Below are 19,274 nucleotides of genomic sequence, written 5' to 3'. Positions count from 1 at the left end.
TGGGACACTGTGGTTCTAACTCTGGCTTAGAGGCAAAATCTTCACTATTAAAAATATGGATACCTGTTATTGAGTAAGGTTGAAGATAAAAAAGAAGTAATCACATTTAAATCAAAAGTAGTTGTTCATTTAAACTTTGCTTCAGTTAATAAATGTTCAATTTTTTTTTTCTTAGTCCTGTTCTACATTTATCTGCATTTCTCTTATTATGTTTTCTGGGCATTTATCTTAAAATTCAGTCTCATTAAAACTTCTGAAAAAGCTATAAAAACATTATTCCATTTCACTGACATGATCATGTAATTTCTGAGGGTAATATTTCATGTAAGCTTCAGAAAATTCATAAACAATGTGAAAACTCATTTGAATAGTTTATTACATCCTTGATTTGGTATAAATAAAACTGTTCTATTCTATTGTTTTATCCTTGTCATGCAATCCAAATATTCATTGCTGCAATAAATTAAGTCTTAAAAACCACAGAACATCATAAAACAAACTTAAGAGATGCTGAAAATAGGGAACAAAAAGGAAATTATCTAGTGCAATCTTTCTGAGTGAAAAACCCTTGAAACATGTTGCAGCCAGTCAGTTAATAATTGCTTTGTAAATCTGAAACGAAGCAGAGGGGATAAAACTAATAAACAAGTCATAAAGTACAATTTTTACTTGTTTGGAGTGACTGTGATTCCCTGGAGGGAAGAGTGGCACAAAAAGTCTGGTTAATGTTCAAGGATCACCTCTGGCAAGCTCAGGAATGAGCATCACAATGAAGAGGAAGTCAGGCAAAAATGACAGGGAGCTCCTGGACAAACTCAAAAAGGAAGCCAACAGATGGTGGACACCGGAACAGGTAGCCTGGAAGGAATACAGAAATTGCCCAAGCAGCTAGGGACCCTGTTAGGAAAGCTGACAGAAGCCCTGAGAGAATTAAAATTGGCCAGGGCAACAGGAAAAGTACATCAGTGATAAAGGGAAGACTAGGGAAAATGTGGGCCCTCTCTGGAGCAAACCAGGAGACCTGGCTACCCAGGACAGGGAGAGGGCTGAGGTCATCAATGCCTTCTTTTCCTTGGTCTTCACAGACAAGTGCTCCATCCTCACCACCCAGGTCACAGAAGGCAAAGGTGGGGACTGGGGAAATGAAGAATTGCCCACTTCAGGAGAGGATGAGGCTGGAGAATATCTAAGGAACGTGAAGGTTCACAAGTCCTGGGACCTGATGAATTCATCTGCTCATGCTGAGGGAAGGGGCTGAGGAAGGGGCTAAGCCAATACCCATCGTATGTGAGAAGTCATGTATGTCCACAAAGCTCCCACTGACTGGAAATGGGGAAAGTAACCCCCACTTTCAAAAAGAGAAATAAGGAGGACACAGGAAACTACAGCTCTTTCAGCCTCACCTCAGGTCAGAAAGATCATGGAAACAAATCCTCCTGGGAGTTTTGCAAAGACATGTGAAATGAGGAGGTGAATGCTGACAGCTAACTTGGCTTCACTGGGGGCAAATCATGCCTGACAAATTTGGTGGCCTTTTAGGACAGGGTCTATTCCTGCCACTGTAAACCATGTTCAAAATTTCACAACAAAGAACCTGTTTTTATATTTCCTCCGGTGTAGCTATCATATTTGTGCTGGAAAACAAATATAATCCTTACAAATAAATAAAGTGCCATCCAAAATATATGCTTGTATAGATGCTGAATATTACAAGAGATTTTAATACTACTCTGAAAACACATGGTTCTCTCTCCCTTATTCACCCAGGCTGAACAGAACACATGATGGATGTTAAAAATCCAGATGCCACCTTCATTGCACCATGCTAGAATGCAGGAGCTCTTCTTCAGAATGAAAAGGACACAAAAAGGTAACCTGAAACAGAAACCTCTTATAGAAACAAACTGAAGTTTTGGAAAGTCATGAGCAACTGGAAATAGGGTTATCCAAATGACAAAGCCTGGCATATTTTGTAATTGGCCCTGCTATCATTTTAAGCTATAACATGCCAGACTTTTCAGGAATATGTTACTTAATGATAAATTTTCTTCCAGTGTAATGGCTTGGCAGATCTTCACCATTAGCTTGCAGCCAAAATGTCATTCCAAAACATTCTGTTAGCATTACAATATTGACCTAATTTGTCCCTTGTGTTATATGTTCGACATAAACTCATAAATCATGAAAAATAAAGCACTTTCTTGTCTCACAGTTATTTCAAAGAATTCTAAATGGTATTTTATTACCAGTGTTCCCAAACTGGAAGCGTAAGGAAATCAGAAGGAAAAATCAGAAAGACAGATTTAACTTGTTTAAAATGTAGCTCATTTCTGGGCCCTTGATGCCAACAAACTTTTTTATTTTAAAAAAATCCAGATATTTATTTTTAATGATTTAAAGCTACCTAGTGTTCTTAAAAAAAAGTTTATTTGCTCTTAAAAATGTTACATTTAAATAGTTTACTTCCATATTTTACTTGTAACATATTCCCTTTTTCCCTCATCAAGAAGCCTCCAGCAAAAAAGGTTTTGAAATTCTGCTATGCAAGTGGCCTGCCCCACCTGAACATCTCTCATCTCGGCTTCCTACTACTCATTAAAAAAGGCACTCTTTGAATCCTTCCATTATTATCAAGAGACCTGAACTTCATTTTTTCAATCAAAAATAGAAACAAGCTCTCATCATATTCTTTATAAGTTCTGAACATTTTTAGAGCACTAAGAACTCTCAGAACAGACCTCAGAAAAGAACTCATGTAATTCTAGTACTACTTCACTTAATATTTAGTATGCTTATGCTTCAATGCTAAGACAAATTTAAGTATGAAAATAGCATGGAATGCACTTATAAATGTGGAAAAAATAATTTTCAGAGAATTTGAGGAAAATCAATAGACATGAAGGTAAATATTTCAGAAGATGATATATTTAGTATAAATCAAATTGAAAAAGTTCACAGCTTTAGAGTACATTTCTGCGCTCTGCTACAAGATTCTGATGGAAGATTGCCAAACTGTGGTCTGAGTCACAAGGTGAACAGAAATGTCTTAGGAATGTTTTGCTCATGCTGTTTGCTGCACAATTAACTTCATTAGCAAGATATTTAGGTAAATTGTTACATGTATTAAAATGTTTTTATGGACCTAAATATTCAAAAATCCCGGATGTGCACTCTCATACAAATGACTAATGTCTGCAATCAGAAAACAAATGTAATCTACCATTTTCTTCAGAAAAGAAGAAAGAAAGGCAAAAAACATTGACAAATGGAAATAATAAAATAGCTAGAAAATATATCCAGGCATCAACTGTGGCACTTAATGGCCTGTTTGGCATCTCCCTGGGACAAAAGAATGAAAGACAAAAGTTCAACAGAACACAGCGAAGGCGTTTTTTCCTTAGTCTAAAAAAGGAACAAACTCAATGCAACAAAACCATAACCTGTCAAGAAGAATGTTATAAGTGACTTACAGGAACCAGGAATTTTTTTATTTCTTCCAAGGCATGACTCATCCGAGAATACGCCTCCCCAGGTGGAGCAAACACTTCAATTAATACGTGGAGCTCATCACTCAAGTGTGCATATTTGGCTTCTCCACTTTTCCTTAGTTCTTCCTCCTATGAAGAAAGGGTGGATTTGGTTTTTAAAACTGGAAATCTACTAATTTTGCAGTGATTTAGCATTCACAGACAGCACGACAGAAGGACATAATGTAAGCAGACTTTTAAATCTGTTAAGAAATAAAAGTCTAGCTCAAGCCACTTAAAGATTTAAAAATCAATTTTGAGTGTTTGAATGATGAAACCAGTATAATTATCATCTAAACCAGATTTTAATCAGCACAGTGAAAAAATGCTAAATACACCAGAAGGAAGATCTGACATATTAAATCCATAATGGAAAAGCTGCATTCATCTGTCTGAATCTTAGCTCTTAACCACAAAAAACCCCATAAAATAAAGATGCATTTAACCATTTTGGAACACTACTGTTCAGTAAAATCTTTAGGTTCTTCAACAAATATCTGCAGCCTGTAAACTTTAGTATCACCAAAGAAAAATATGCCCTAGGATTTTTATTTAGATGCAGAATCACAGCATAGTTTAGATGTGAAGGATGTGAACTACTACAGACTATGTAGCTCCAGTGCCCCTGCAAGTGTCAGACACCTTCCACTAAATCAGGTTGCTCAGGGCCCCATCCAACCCGGCCTTAAACACTCCCAGGAATGGGGCATCCACAACTTCTCTGGTCTAACTGCTCCAGAGTCTCACTATTCTCACAGTGAAGAACCTTTTCCTAATGTTTAATCTAGAACCTTCTCTCATTCAGTTTAAAGCCATTACCCCTTGTGCCCTCACTATGCACCTTTTCACAAAGTCCCTCTCCAGCTTTCTTTTTTTTTCTGTACTTGAAAGGTGCCATAAATTTACCCTGAGCCTTCTCTTCTCCAGGCTGAGCAACCCAAAATCTCTTCATAGCAGAAGGGCTCCAGCACTGAACATCTTCATGGCCCTCCTCTGGGCTTGCTCTGACTGATCCATGTGCTTCTTCTGCCGAGAGCCCCTGAGCTGCCCTCAGTACTCGGTGATGTCTGAGTTTCAGCCCCAGCCCTGATTCAGGGTACCTATGCAATGTGGTGCACAACAGCTCAGCTGGTGAATCACCACACCTAGATATAGCTCAACCATCTTTGGGTCCCAATTTTCTAGCTATAAAATACGCTTAATAATCCTACTTCATGTTAGAGTAATGTTCTGAAATGTCAATCCACTTCCTTTTACACAAACTTTTGAGATAGCAACTGTAAACTGCAAAATACATTCGTAGTAGCTACTGCTCCATAAAAATCTAAGACATAGAATAGTGATCATGTTAATGGCACTGGCTATGACAACATAATGAAAAAATCCAGTCCATCACTACACAACATAGACATAAGCAATGCTAAAGAATTGATGAGTTGAACTCTCGGTCTTCAAAATTATTTTGAGAAATGTAATTTAGAAGAAAATATGTATATATGGAAAGCATTATCACAGAAAAAGAAGTAAACTAATTTGCTTGAAAATGGTGAAGAGGTTACAGCTTTTTAGTATCTACTAAAATAATAGTTTATGAACATTTAGCTAAGATATAAAAACTGTAACAACAGATTACAATTCTTACTGCTTTAGCTTATTTAATTCTGTATTAATTTCACTTATTTTAGCATTGACTAATTTACACCACTGCTTGCTACCATGCTATGCTACCTTTGCAAAATGCTATGCTCCTAACAATAAGTATTCAGTTCTTTTTATCTATGCTAGAAGATCCAGCCTCAAGGATTTTTTCATCTTCCAAAGAATACACAAAGGCTACATCCTGAAGCTCCAGCATCAAAGATCTGGCTCCATGCTAACTCAACGTTTTGCAGATTATGATAAAATCATAACTCAATACATGTGGACTATAATTTATTTTTAAGTTTTAAAATTGACATATTTGTTGGCAACTGAAACTAGAAAACTTACGATAACATATAATTGTCTCAGTATTTTTATTTTCACAGTTAAATTATCTTTGGCATTTTAGCTTATCACTGAAATCTCATTGAAATTTCCATAAGAACCATAGCATATTACAAAAATTTATCATGAGATGCTTCCAGTTATCTGGAAAAAGAAAATCACACATTTGATTACATCTAGAAAAATTTGGTATGGAGTTTTCAGTAGAATTAATTCTTATAAAAGTGCACCCTAGTGATTGCTGGAAGTTTCTTCCCTATTGCTTTTTTAAGACTCTGAGGGGAAATAAAACCAACAAATGCCAGAAAGCCCCAAAAGTTATCTTTCAGGAAAAGACTACCAAGAAACTTCAAATTTAGAAAATGGACCTTTTTTCCAGATGTGAAAAAAGCAAAAGAATAACATTTGGCTCATTGTTTTGATGAGGATTCTGCACAGCTAAGATATCAGCAAGATGATTTTATAATGCATACCTGGAACATGCCTCTCCAGTGGTAACAATGGTAATTATGTTTCTCTTTTAGTTCCTGAACAAACTCAGGTTTTCTTACACCACATCATTTTATAACCTGCCTCTTCAGCACATTCTTTCTGTCATTACTTGGAGCTTATTTCTACAGCTGTTGCAAACCACAGGCTGAGGCTGTGAGATACTACACATTTATCTGTGAAGAAATTTTTGAGGTTTCATCTTGTGGAACACATAGGGTTGAAGACTGAATTTTCACACAGTATCTCTTTCCATCATAGGGTAAAATGTCACAATAATGCTCCTTTTATTCTAAGTGTATGTACAGAGACAAAGAAACCTGATTAAGGAAAACTATGGATGAGAAGGAACTCCCAGACCATGTGAGCACTGCACCAAGCTCTCCTTCCAAAGCAGTGAATATGACTGAGTATTTGGGGACTGAATGCAGCCTTACATTTAATCCTCTGTGGGGCATCAGGCAGCTAACAAGCAAACAGACATGGCTCACACTGCTGGGGAGACACTTGCTGGTGGGGCAGGTGACACCTGGCAGCTAATACAGCTTTCCAAGGGCAGTACAGATGAACAGGCCCTCCCAGGAGCACAGGAAGATGGACAACACCTTTGCAGATCTTCATTAGCAAGCAGCACATCCCAACTGCACAGCAAGATGGTCAGTGCCGTGGCCCAGTATCCACACTGCTTCTCTCTAGGATGGTAGTAGTGCCCCTCGTGTAGCACAGCAATGGGTTTTGCCTCCTGCTTCTTGTACTCTGGTTGCATAACTGAGTTCCCATTAGAAGCCAGAGAGTCTTTCTGGAGCCCAACCTTGTTTTACTTTCATAGGAGAGGAATCCAGCTCAAACCCCATGAGCTCTGCTCACTTTAAATAATGGGAATTGGGAATGATCAGGAGGCTCTCCTCTAAACTATGCTTCTGAGTCAAACGAAAACACCAATGAATAACACCCCATGTAGGACTAGTAAGGACTGAAATGGATTCTGAGACTTTCCAGTACCTGACACATTAAGGCAGAATAAATGAGATCATCATAAATCTATTTTTCATGGTGTTCCTTACAAGGCTATCTGGGTGCTAATAGCCTTCCAAGGCCCTAGTGGCCTCTAATGCACCAGTGCAATTACTTGTGGACTTTGGCTGTTTCTCATATAACTCTGCCCTAATCACCTCTGAGGTTCAGGTATTCCCCATGGTGCTGTCTGTAACTTTTGGCAGATTCTCATAGCTTTTTACATTCTACAATTCCCTACATCACATCCAGCAGTTTTCTAGACCCTGTTCAGATTGCACAGCCTTGGCCAGTGTCCACCCAGCAGCTGAGTTGTTCCCTCACAGCCCCAGCACAGAAATGATAACTGCTTAAGCTTACTCATGTAGACATGGAATGAATCACAGTGCCAGCTGATCAAAAGTCTGATGGGTTCACTGGATCAAAATGCAGTTAAGTCTCAGACACTGGATCTTAGGGTAGAAAAACAACAAACCTGGGACCTGATCAGTTCTGCTTTCTAAAAGGAAAGGAATAGATTTGTTGGGCTTCTGGGTTAGTGATGGCAATCACTCTTAGTACTGGCTCTCAGGTTCATGGTATGGTTCTTGGTTCACAGTGACAAGGTTTTACTTCAGTGTGGGTTGAGCACAGCAGAGAAAACATGTATCACCCTCCAGAAACAACTGCCCCTCAACTGATTCTCTCCCACTCCATTCTGCATGTCAATTCCTTTCATTTCTCAAGAGTGACAGAACCCACCTCCCCTCATACAATACATACTTCAGGCTTCCTTCATTCCCTTCATTCTCTCTTCTTCCTCTCATTCTTAGAGTGTCTGTCACACAGTGCTGAAAGTCCATCCACCCTCAACATGATGCATGGCTCTACAACCCACTCCCTCCTAAGGGTAACAGGTGTTTTGAAACATCTACTGTGTTTTATAATTTCCAGTTGACTAAAGCAGGGAAAATGAGTTATTAACCTCCATAGCAGAAATATCAGGAGTACCAACCTCTGCAAAAGTGAAGTATGTGAGTGATAGGAACATAAAGGCCAAGAAAAATGATGAATTATCTCTGGATGTGAGAGGAGTCTTAACATTTAAAAGGATGTGTGTTGTCAGAGAACTGCTTTCTGTCTGGAAGCCTGGCCAAAATGCTTGAATAAAAAGACTAGAATACATTTGAAAGAAATGAGTTTGCACAGAAAAGAGTTACACAGTCCAGATTGCTGAATCAAAAGTGTCCTCATAACACTGAAATAACAGGATATCAAAGAACAATAGAAAAGAAACTTGCAGTAGGAATTGTGTTGCTCTCAGAGATAAATTTAATCAATAGAATACAAAGAAATTCCTATAATGAAACAAATACAGCTACAAAAAGAAAAAATGGGTGCTTGAGGAACAATCTGAGAATTGCAATGGATTTCATATCTCGCAAGAATTTACAAAGAAAAGCACAGTGCACAGACTAGACAAAGATGATAATCACAGGGCTGCTGCTACACAGGCATTATTCATAAGATCACTGGGCAATGCTACAGAAGAAAATTAATGAGCATGCAGTTTGACAAATGCAAACCTATTAAATTTTAATCTGGACATAAATGAAAAAAATCAAAATGTTGTCTACCACACTGACTGTAGTATAAGTAACAGTGAACTCATTTATTGGGCGTACTGGGTTTGGAGTTAAAAAACCTTCAAGTCCAAGGTCCCATCAATGAAGAAAAAAGGAAAAAAAAAAAAAAGAAGAGAAAAGAGAAGAAATTTGATAATAGATGAGGCATTGGAAGAATCAGTAGAGTACAGAATGAAGCTAAAAGACCTTAGCTATTCCTTGACTTTTATTTTTAAAGCAGTTATTCTCACTCCAGGAAGAAGGGAAGAAGAATAAAGAAGATGGAAGTGGTGAGCACACAGAGAGAGCTCACATAGCAGTGCAAAGACAGTGGGTGCAATGAACCTGCAGTCAGCCACAGAGACCCCCATTATGAAATGCAGGCATTAGAAAGAACATTGCCTACAAGAGGAAATTACTGGAGATACAGGTGACAACAATTATTTTTCTATACTTGATTCATCATTAAAATTTTCATTGTAATTTGGTGAATTGGAGCTGAGAATTCTGTACATACAGAACTGTCTTGGGCAAACAGGTCCTTCAGTGCTTTATTTCCTGATGTTTTTCAAAATGAAATGCAACAAAATCTTAATGGCTAGAAGGTACTAAACCATACCTACCTAGATCATCTTTTTATTTAGAGAGGCAAAAAGGAAAAAAGACTAATCAGCAGAATGTGATGATGAGACAACCACTACTGAAAGAACCCTAACACCTAACAGGAAGGTTAAATTAAGAAAAAAATAGAAATTCTTTGGATAAAAAGAAAAGTTTAGGAAAAAGATTAACACACTAAAGTGGTACGTGCCAAAACTGAGGTACCTGACAGTGACCACTGTGACCAACAGCTAGTGATCTATGCTTAAATTTCCTGCCAGAAAACTGAGTTCACAGACCTGTAAATGTTTCTATGTTTGTACAAATCTAAGCAGAAGCTAACACAGCACAGATAAGAACCACCTGGGCACTAGAAAATTGCTCCTTGAATTAACCAAGCCAAAGATGTTTATTGAATACAAACTATGAATTGCAAGTTTGCAAAGCTTATGTGGGAAATCAAAGATCCTCAAGAAATGCACAATTACCATACCTACAGATGCTTCATAGGATTATGTTCATCTTAAAACTTATGATCACAACTAGGGATCACTGCAATCCAGATACCTTCAGATTCAGGATAAAGACTGCCTTAATTAATGAGAGTAGAAAATGTCATGCATTGATTTATGAAAGGCTAATTAGCAGTTTGTTGCAACCAAGTGACAATGTAGTTTGCTTGAACTCCAAACAAGATGTTACACTTTTACTATGGACAAAAACATATCTTAAAAGAAGTATTTTCTTTTCTTTTTTTTTTTCCTTCTTTAATCCAAGATTTATTATAAGTTTAGTTCCATACTAATGATTGCAGCTCAAATTCCATGCAAGCAAAAATGACACATAAACTAACTTTCTAGTGTCTGACTCTTTCCCTGGTTTTACGCTCACCCTTCCACTGCTCTGGGGATCCTAAGGTTGATGGCTTCAGCATGGAGAGGACAACACTGATGTGAGCTGCAGTACCCTGAGTCCTTTGATACTGCACTGGGTTTGCATGGCCAAGTTTTGGTAGCAGTCGGGGGTACAGGGCTGGCTTCTGTAAGAAGCTGCCAGAAGCTTCCTGAGTGTCTGGCAGAGCCAATCCCAGATCTGGCCAAAGTTGGGCCAACCAGAAATGGTGCTAACACCCCCGTGGTAACATATTTAAGGAGAAGAGAGAAGAAGTTATGTCTCAGATGTAATTGTGGCCAGAGAAGAGCAGAGTGAGAATATGTGAGAGGAACAGCTCTGCAGACCCCAAGGTCAGTGCAGAAGGAGGGGCAGGAGGTGCTCCAGGTGCCAGAGCTGAGATTCCCCTGCAGCCCCTGGTGCAGCCCATGGTGAGGCAGCTGTGCCCCTGCAGCCCATGCAGGGCCATGGGGATGGAGAGATCCACCTGCAGCCCTTGGAGGAGCCCCACACTGGAGCAGGGGGATGCCTGAGATGGGGCTGTGACCCTGTTGTCACCTGTGCTGGAGCAGGCTCCTGGCAGGGACCTGTGGAGAGGGGAGCCCATGCTGGAGCAGGTTTACTTGCAGAACTTGTTTCTCTGTGGGGTACCAATGGTGGAGCAGCCTGTCCTTGAAGGATTGCATCCCATGGAACAGTGACCCACATTGCAACATTACCTGCTGCCTGTGGGATTGACTCATGTTGGAAAAACTCATGGAGAACTGTCTCCTGTGGGAGGGACCCCACAATGGATAAGGGGAAGGACTCCTCTTCCTGATCAGAGGCAGAAATAACCTGTGGTGAACTGACCAGACTGTAACCCCCCATTCCCTGTCTCCCTCCACCACTGGGGGAGAGGAGGTAGAGCTGGAAATGAGGGAGAAGTGGGGAGAAAGTTTTAAGGTCTTATTTTGCTTCTCATTATCCTGCTCTGATTTTGTTAGTAACAGTATCTCTAATTCTAGCCTGTTTTCCCTTCACAGTGTTTGGTAAGATCCCTCTGTGTGTTTACCTCAACCCATGAATCCTTTGTTATATTTTCCCTTCCCTCTGCAGTTGTGGAGGGGAGTGACAGAAAGGCTTGGGTAGGTGCCTGGCATCCAGATGAAGACAATCCACCACAGACACATAAAACTGACAGCAATAATTTTTTTCCTCCTCTCTCCAGGAAGCACAGGGGGTTATTTTTAGGATGCTAAACATGCTGTATACATTGTTCTTTCTCCATTGTTTAGCAACTCCATTTCTCATCCAATTTCACTAGATATGGTAAGTTTTACACCTGCTGTGTCTGGTGGTAGTTTTTTTTTTTTTCCTCTCTTTGTTACTCATGATGTGATTTTAGCCCGATCCCAATTTTGTGTCCCTTTAATGACCTGCAGCTGACCTTGATGCCTCGTCCTGCTTACAGTCCCAGAGCCTTCCTTATCATCCCATGCCTTTGTTTCAGTGCCTCCACTTCTATCCCTACCCTGTACTCCCCTGTACAGCACTTTTATTCTAGGGCCACAGCAGCACCTTCCACACAGAATAATGATTTATTATTGCTACCATTAATTACAGATACAGTATAAACCTAGGCAAAAAGGAAAGCAGTGAAGGTAAAAATCCCTCAGCCATTAGACAAAGGCTGCTAGAAGTCAGCAAGCTCAAAGGCAGCTGGGGACAGATCCTGAGCAGTCCAGAGGAAGGCTGGCAGGTCCCAGCCCTGTGCTGTGGTTTTAGCACAAAGCCTGCAACCTGCAGCAGGTGATGACAACACCACATTTTCTGTGACACAGGGATACCAGTATCAGTGGAAGGACAACATAAGGAACTAATTGCCTCTGATGACCAGTCCTAAAACCACTCTTGGGATACAGAGATTTTTTTTTCAGCTGTGTAATTTTAAACCTAAATATATGGCTGGATGAGGACTTCTGCTTTCCATGCACTTCTGAGTTCCACCAATGCTGGATTATACACATGCCCATCTCAGGGAACAAACAATTGCTTGGGCTCTGCCACAGTGTGACCTGTGATGGCTACAGCTACTGCTGAGGATGAGAACTGCACAAAAGGATCAAAACTAATGAGCACTGACTGTATTCCCAAACTGCACCATCCCTTTAGGAAGGGCTCCTCACTATGATCTAGGGTTTGCTTAACTACACCCAGGCTGCTGACAGCCAATGCCAAATCACCACATTCAAAAGGATAAATACAGCTATTTAGTGATTTGAAAAAATGAAGAGTAGAGAGATATAATAAAGGCTGATGACACTGTAAGAGCTTTAAGAGCTTACTGTGTCAAAAATAAAGCATCAAGCCTTTGGCAGAAGAGAAACATCATTTGAGGAAAGCAGATATAACTTCACTTACACTGGTTGGAGGAAAATATACCTTCTTTTCCTCTGGTGTCATTTTTACTTTCCAGACATAATTTTACTGGTTCTCTTACATCAATCTCTCTCTATTTCATTATGTTTGGAGCCAAAAATTCTATAAATTTTAGTTTTTAAATTTTTTGGTTTTTTTAGAGAGAGAGAGAGAGAGAGCATGAAGAGTCACCTTAAAGTGATACAAATGTTATAGACACTAGAAAACTCCACTAATGTTTTATGTAATTCAATAAACTAGCTGGTGACAAATTATCAGACATCATGAAAAGAAGGTTAACTGTATTAATGCTAAGAATTCCATAAACTGACAGTAATTTATTTATCAAAAATTCTTATTAATCAGGAAACATTCCTCTTTATATTTGTTATGTATATAGTGTTCCCAAAAAACTGTGCTTAATAAAAACCAGTATTGATTTTTTTTAAAATGTACAAACAGGAAATTTAAATTAAATATCTGTATCACCTTTTTGTTCCTTCTCAGTCATTAGGTTTTATTATGATTGTATTAGTCCTAATGGAATTTTTTTTTCTCCAAAGAATAAATACCACTTGTATCACAAGATTCACAAGGGATATTCCGTTTTTAAGAATAGGGACTTGTATGAAAAGAATTGTTTTGCCATTCTCCAGGTTCTGAATGAATTATTTTGCTACAAACTATTGAACTTAAATAAAAGTAAATTCCAGTTGTAGTCAAGTACTTTAAAGACTTTGGGTTTGGTCACCTGAAGGAAATAGTAGGAAGAATATTTCTACCATGGAGAAAATTCTGGACAGAAAAATCCATGTCTAAGCTATTTTATGCATAAGAAAAACAAAAGACTTGTATTTTGAAACAATCCATCAGAAGAGGTCTAATGTGTGCACTTAACAGACTATAAAGAAGCTGCAGCTTGTCTTTGGCAATTAATTTATTTATATTTAAGCCCATTTTCATGATAAAGGCTCCAAGCCCACACTAGAAAGTAAATACTTGGTTAACCACTCAGGTGATGAAGGATGCTACCCCAATACAGGCCTAGAGAACAGATCCACTGATGCATGTAGGTGTTACTTCAAAGGCAAATTGCTATTGCAGGTGCCTACATAAAGGGACCTCCAAGCCTTTCCCAATCTGTGTAACTTACTTAGTTTATAGCTGCAAAAGAACTCAAACACCCAGGATTCAGGCATGATTTTGATGATAAACACCAGATTGTGGCCATCTAATTTCCTGTTCAGTTGCTTGCTATCCCTGAAATCCACAGATGCCAGAATTGTTCACAGTAATACTCCTCAGACTGAAGTGTCTGGGCAGCAGCACCACATGAGAGTGAAGAAGATCTGATAATTCTTTCAGGCTTGAGTTTCTGTGGGATTCCTAAAGTAACAAGGGACTAAGTAAGACAGATGTTCCCAATACACTCCCCTATTGAATACAAAAGAGGAGCTGCTGCCCTTTTCCTTAATGAGGTAGCAGTTGGAGAGCTCATCAAGTTACACGTTATGGAAGTCAGGAAATAGGTGTGCATTTTAGAGAAGTTGCTAGATTAATCCCACAAGAACCATCTGGGAACGTGTTCTGTTAAACTATTCATAAGTGATCCAGAAAATGAGTTGAACAGTAATAAAAACTCTCCAGTGATAAAGACCACCTCTTTCGGTGTGCACAGACTCTAGATAATGTTATTTCAGGAGAAAGATCTTGAGGGCATTCCACTCAGGTCTACAGAAAGAATTTGCTCAGTGTATCATATCAATTACTAGACTATTTTCTATTAGGCAATTTTTAAGAAAGGAAGATAAATAAAAACTGCAAAGCCTTTAGTAGACCATTTTGGTGCTCCAATTTAATAATTTGTTTCTAAACAAAACAGATCAAGATTAAAAGAATTATTACAAATATGGAAATATTTTCATATGAGAAACTAAATACCAAAGTCTTGGAAATCTTGATGTTTCTGCAGTTCAGGATGTCCTTAAACAATTAATTCTTGGAAAGCCTTTCAATTTTCACTAGTTCTAATGTTCTCACCCAAACTTTTCAATCTGCAGCTTTCAGGAGTTGCAGACTGAGTGCATTCTTATGCTTTCCTGTCTCATTTGGAACTGTGGACCCATGAACATGGGGCATGATGTGTTGCATACCTAGAGAAAAATCCCCAACCTGTAGATGTATTATGTTTTTGTTCTGTGACAGTTGCAATTGTTTGCTGCTGTATCTTTCATCACCTGTTACATAGATGTGTATGCTTAAGGCGGTTATGTGTCAAAGATGGAACCCACTTCTGATGTTAAAGATCCTATTACTAATTGGCATTCAAATGAGCTCAAAACACTATTACAGGTGCTTCATCTAGAAAGCAAAGCAACACTTCAGCCACTCTGATTGCTCATTATAATCAGAGCTGAAAGAGTGCAGAGGAGAGCAATTTACAGCCACTTTCAGCTGCAAATTCAGGAATCATGCCTGCTGCAAGATGTGTGGAGAACTGCCAGCTGCCTTCACCTCCTCACCTCCTGCAGTGGCAGCTTTCTCCTCTCCTTCCACAGATAAAGACTTTCTGAAGGATAATGTTGCTGTGTCTCTGCAGAACCCTTTCAAATCCAACTGGAAAGCCCCTGCAAGCACAAGGCTTAAAAGCTCAAACTGGTGATCCCATTTAACTCCTCATTGCTTTTCCTAACAAGTCTCCACCATTGTGCAGGATTCCCTGTTAATGTTTTGAACCCTGATACAAGTGGAACCTGTGATACAAGAAATGTACTTCCCTAAATAGTGGATGTAAAGAAAGTGACATCTCCCTGATTGCCATATTGGCCCAGGCAGGGTAATGGGGATGGTTTGGCTTCCAGCAGTTTAAATACCTGTCTGATAAACTGTATTATAAAGTTCATTTCCCTGGCTGATTGTCAATAATGATTTCCTTCAGGCTGTCCCTTGATTAACCACAACATTGCAAACAAAAGCAGTAAATGGATTTGAGTATCCTACCACAAATTTAGAAGAGACCACAATTTTCTTGTATCCCCTAGATTCTCATGCAGTGATGTGCAAACCACATCAGTGGAGGGAAGCCATAATGGCAGAGACAAACTGAACTCTGGGGAGTGGAAGAGGGAAAAGAAGTTCATAAATAATTGGCAGATGTATCTCTAATGGCATTTACACAGATGAAAATGTTTTGATACCTGAGCTGACTTAAAAAATACATTATCTTCTGAAAAAGTATTTCAAATTAAATAACTGAAAAAATCAACCAGTGTGCCACTGCTCTTCACAAACATATCCTTTTCTGAGCCAGAATTTTAATGTTTTGCAAATGACATATTCCCTCTCCCATGTGACAGTCACACATCATTTTGCAAGTTTCACTTTTTCTTTTCTTGTAGAATAGTTTTGCATAATGATAAAGAACCCAAACACATTTTCAATGGCAAATTTACTTGTTCCTCTGCTATCTAGAAAATCTAATTATTCACACTATATTCATTTAGACAAATAAATATTAATGAGATTGCAAGTTCTTGGATGATTTATCACAAAGGTGTCAGAAACAGCTGACAGATAAACGTGTTGTAACAATATTACATATATCATAAAATCATAGAATGAATCATAGAATGCTTTGGGTTGGAAATGACCTTAAAGATTATCTGGTTCCAACCACCCTGCCACAGGTAGGGATACCTCCCCTTAGACCAGGTTGCTCAAAGCTCCATCCAAACTGGCTTTGAAAACTTTCAGGGATGGGGCATCCACAACTTCTTGGGGCAACCTGTTCCTGCCACACCACCCTTGCAGTAAAGAATTTTTTCCCCAGTATCTAATCTAAACTTACTCTCAGTTTGAATCCATTCTCCCTTATTCTGTCACTATATGCTCTTGTAAAAAGTCCCTCTCCATCTTTCTTGTAGGCTCCCTTCAGGTAGTGGAAGGCCACAATTACATCAACCCTAAACTTCTTTTCCAGGCTGAACAATCCCAATTCTCTTAGCTCTTCTTCACAGGAGAGGTACTTCATCCCTCTAAGCACTCAGTGGCCCCCTCTGGACTTGATCCAACAAGTCCATGTCCTTCCTGTTGTGGGGTACTATCATGATTTTATGTCTGACAGATTTGCTGACTGCAAATAAAATAGCTTGCAAACAGATTCTTGGTCATCTCAGATATGATGGGGATTTGCTCTGCCAAGACAAAAAGAACACATTTTCTAATCTCATAATGGAAATCTGTAAGGATATTAGTCCATTATAAGCCATAAATGACTCTGAGTAAAATACATGATTTTTTAATGACTAGTGATTATAGCGATTCTAATAGAAATTTATTGAAGACTCCTTTTCATGGAATGTGCAGAGTACTCAGACCATGAACCATTCAGGTAACAGCAGCTCCTTGGCAGTGCAGTCTGGACCTGACCTGAACTTTGCATCATGAGAGAGTACTTTAAAAAGCTATCACTTTTTAAAGTGTAAAGGAAAAGTAAAGGAAGTCAAATAAGTAAAGGAAGTAAAATAAGTCTGTTAAGTTTGTTTATCTTGAGATAACTTGGCTGGGATGATGATGGTAGCTTTTGGCAGGGGATTCTGTGACTCAGTGGAAACTTCAGTATTCCTCACTACAAAGTTTTAGAACACATTGTTTACCTAAGAGCAGACACATCCTCACTGGAAGGCAGACTGACTCCTTTGCAAGGTAAATCACAATGGAAGTAGCCTGAATGATGGAAAGGGCTTTCTTCCAGGAAGTCCAGTGTTCATAACTTCACACTGTTCTTTCTAGTGCCCCAAAGAAAACACCAGGTATATACTCACTTCAGATGAGCTCACCCCAGGCTGGAGATGTCACTGATACTAAACTGGCCATGTCAAGATGTCAGTGACTAAATGCAGCCAGGGCATTTCCTCTAAAAGCTCAAAGCACACTGCTCCAGATCCTCCACCCAGAACTCCCCATCTCCCATGAGCACTTGCACAGCATCCAAACAAGAATGGACTATCACCAAAACCCCAAACAGACATAAAAGTGAAAGAGTAAAATAATTTTATAATTCAGTTTAAAACAGATAATTGCACTCCAGAAAAGGTTAAGTGCCTGTAGTCTTCAGAGTCAGCTAATTTTACTGCACTAAAAATTAATATTCATTTTGCACTTAAGTTTTATCATCCAGATCATCCCTGGCAATTTAAAGCACTCCTCCAACCCCCTTTATGTGCTCAGATTTATGCATGAAGAAATAACCTTGTGCACAGGCTTTGAGTGTTGCAAAATGTTCATTACATAGTAGCCATATCTCAAACAATAAAAAAAAATGCAGATTAAATTAATCAATTATAGTCAATTCTGCCTAATGTCACCATCAGTTTACAACAAAATTCCCTTCTATTAAAAGCTTTTTCCCAGGAAACATTGTAACCTGCCTCTGGCTGAAAATGAAGCATTTTATTTGTTTTCCAGTTCTTTACTGCTTTAGCACCTGTGGTTTCCCTTGTTGCTCATTTTCAATACCAGTACAAATGAGGGTACAATAAAATTGAACAATAACACTGTTAATGGCAGACTTTCTCCACAGATTCAAGAGAAAAGATTAAGATATTTTTATCATTGTATGATCATCCTCACATGCTATGACTGATATTAAATGCTGAAAAAAATATATTTCTTGTTCTTTCATCCCTTATTCCTAAATTGGAAGAAGGGAAAAATAAAAAATATTTCTTAAATAAGGAATATGTGCACCACAAGAACTCAGCAAAGCTTCAGCTCTTAAGAGACTTAGCTCATTGTGCTACTTTTTCCATCTAAATGTTAGGGGTTTTGAGTGTGCAAAGACCAAATTAGTCAGGCTCTTCAAAGACATCATTATCTTCCTCCCAAGGCTGTGTTCAACCCCAGGTCCTTGCTGGATCTGAGACAAAGGTCCCAGTCTGAAAAGTCACTTATAGGACAAATGAGCCATTCTTTGTGTCCTGTGAGCAGGGTTCCTTTACCTTGACTTAGGCATCCACAAGATAGATTTTCAAGCCCCAGCTAATCACATGGAGCTCTCAATGGAAACAAACAGGGTGATTCATCTGAAGCTGAGGCTGCTGCTCAAGATGACTTGGGAGTTGGGTGAATGAATCATTTTATGGATCTATGTATCTTTTTGGATCTGTCCAAATCATATTTAAAAAGAAGAAATCAAAACAGAATTGGTAACTATGAAAATGGGGGGGGAAAGCATTAGTTGGATTCTTTTATAAAAATTATCAGGATGAAGGAAAAAAGTGAAGACTTATAGGACCATTCTAGACAAGTTTAAAGACTCCTGTGCTTAGGAAACTGACTGAAGGATTACAGACTTATCATTTTAACTGCTCAGGAAAAGATAATGCATCCATCATCAATCTGAAACATTCATTTTGCTCTTCCAAACACATATTTAAGCATGTTTTCACTGGGCATGCTGAATGAAAATTGCAGTATTTTACAATTGACCTACATGTTGCACTGCTGGTAACATGAAGAGCAAAGAAAGAAGTGGAAACCCAAGCAATCAGGAAAATGCAGGCAGAGATGTTACTATTACCAGCTTCATACCTATTTTTTTTGCACCACAGTGTAATTCTTATTTCACTCAGAAACAGTAGTTGCAAAAGCAACACTGGCCAACAGATTCTGGTACGATATAAGCGAGATGATATACCCAATTATGAGAAATTCCATTTGTTCTATTTTCATTTTATATAAGTTACTGAGGGGTTTGACAGTG

At 38.7% G+C, this 19,274-nt stretch overlaps 1 protein-coding gene across 1 annotated transcript in view; it reads right to left on the bottom strand.

Annotated features, from left to right (window-relative positions):
* KHDRBS2 (KH RNA binding domain containing, signal transduction associated 2) overlaps positions 1 to 19,274 on the bottom strand; it is a 307,309-nt gene that overhangs the window by 147,254 nt on the left and 140,781 nt on the right. Inside the window, exon 4 of the mRNA XM_030235769.2 lies at positions 3,471 to 3,617. Within this exon, the coding sequence (XP_030091629.2) occupies positions 3,471 to 3,617 (147 nt within the window). The remainder of the gene's footprint in view (positions 1 to 3,470; positions 3,618 to 19,274) is intronic.

The sequence above is a fragment of the Serinus canaria genome, chromosome 3 (genome assembly GCF_022539315.1).
Source record: "Serinus canaria isolate serCan28SL12 chromosome 3, serCan2020, whole genome shotgun sequence".
Classification (NCBI taxonomy): Eukaryota; Metazoa; Chordata; class Aves; order Passeriformes; family Fringillidae; genus Serinus; species Serinus canaria.
This window is presented reverse-complemented; position numbering and strand designations above follow the sequence as displayed.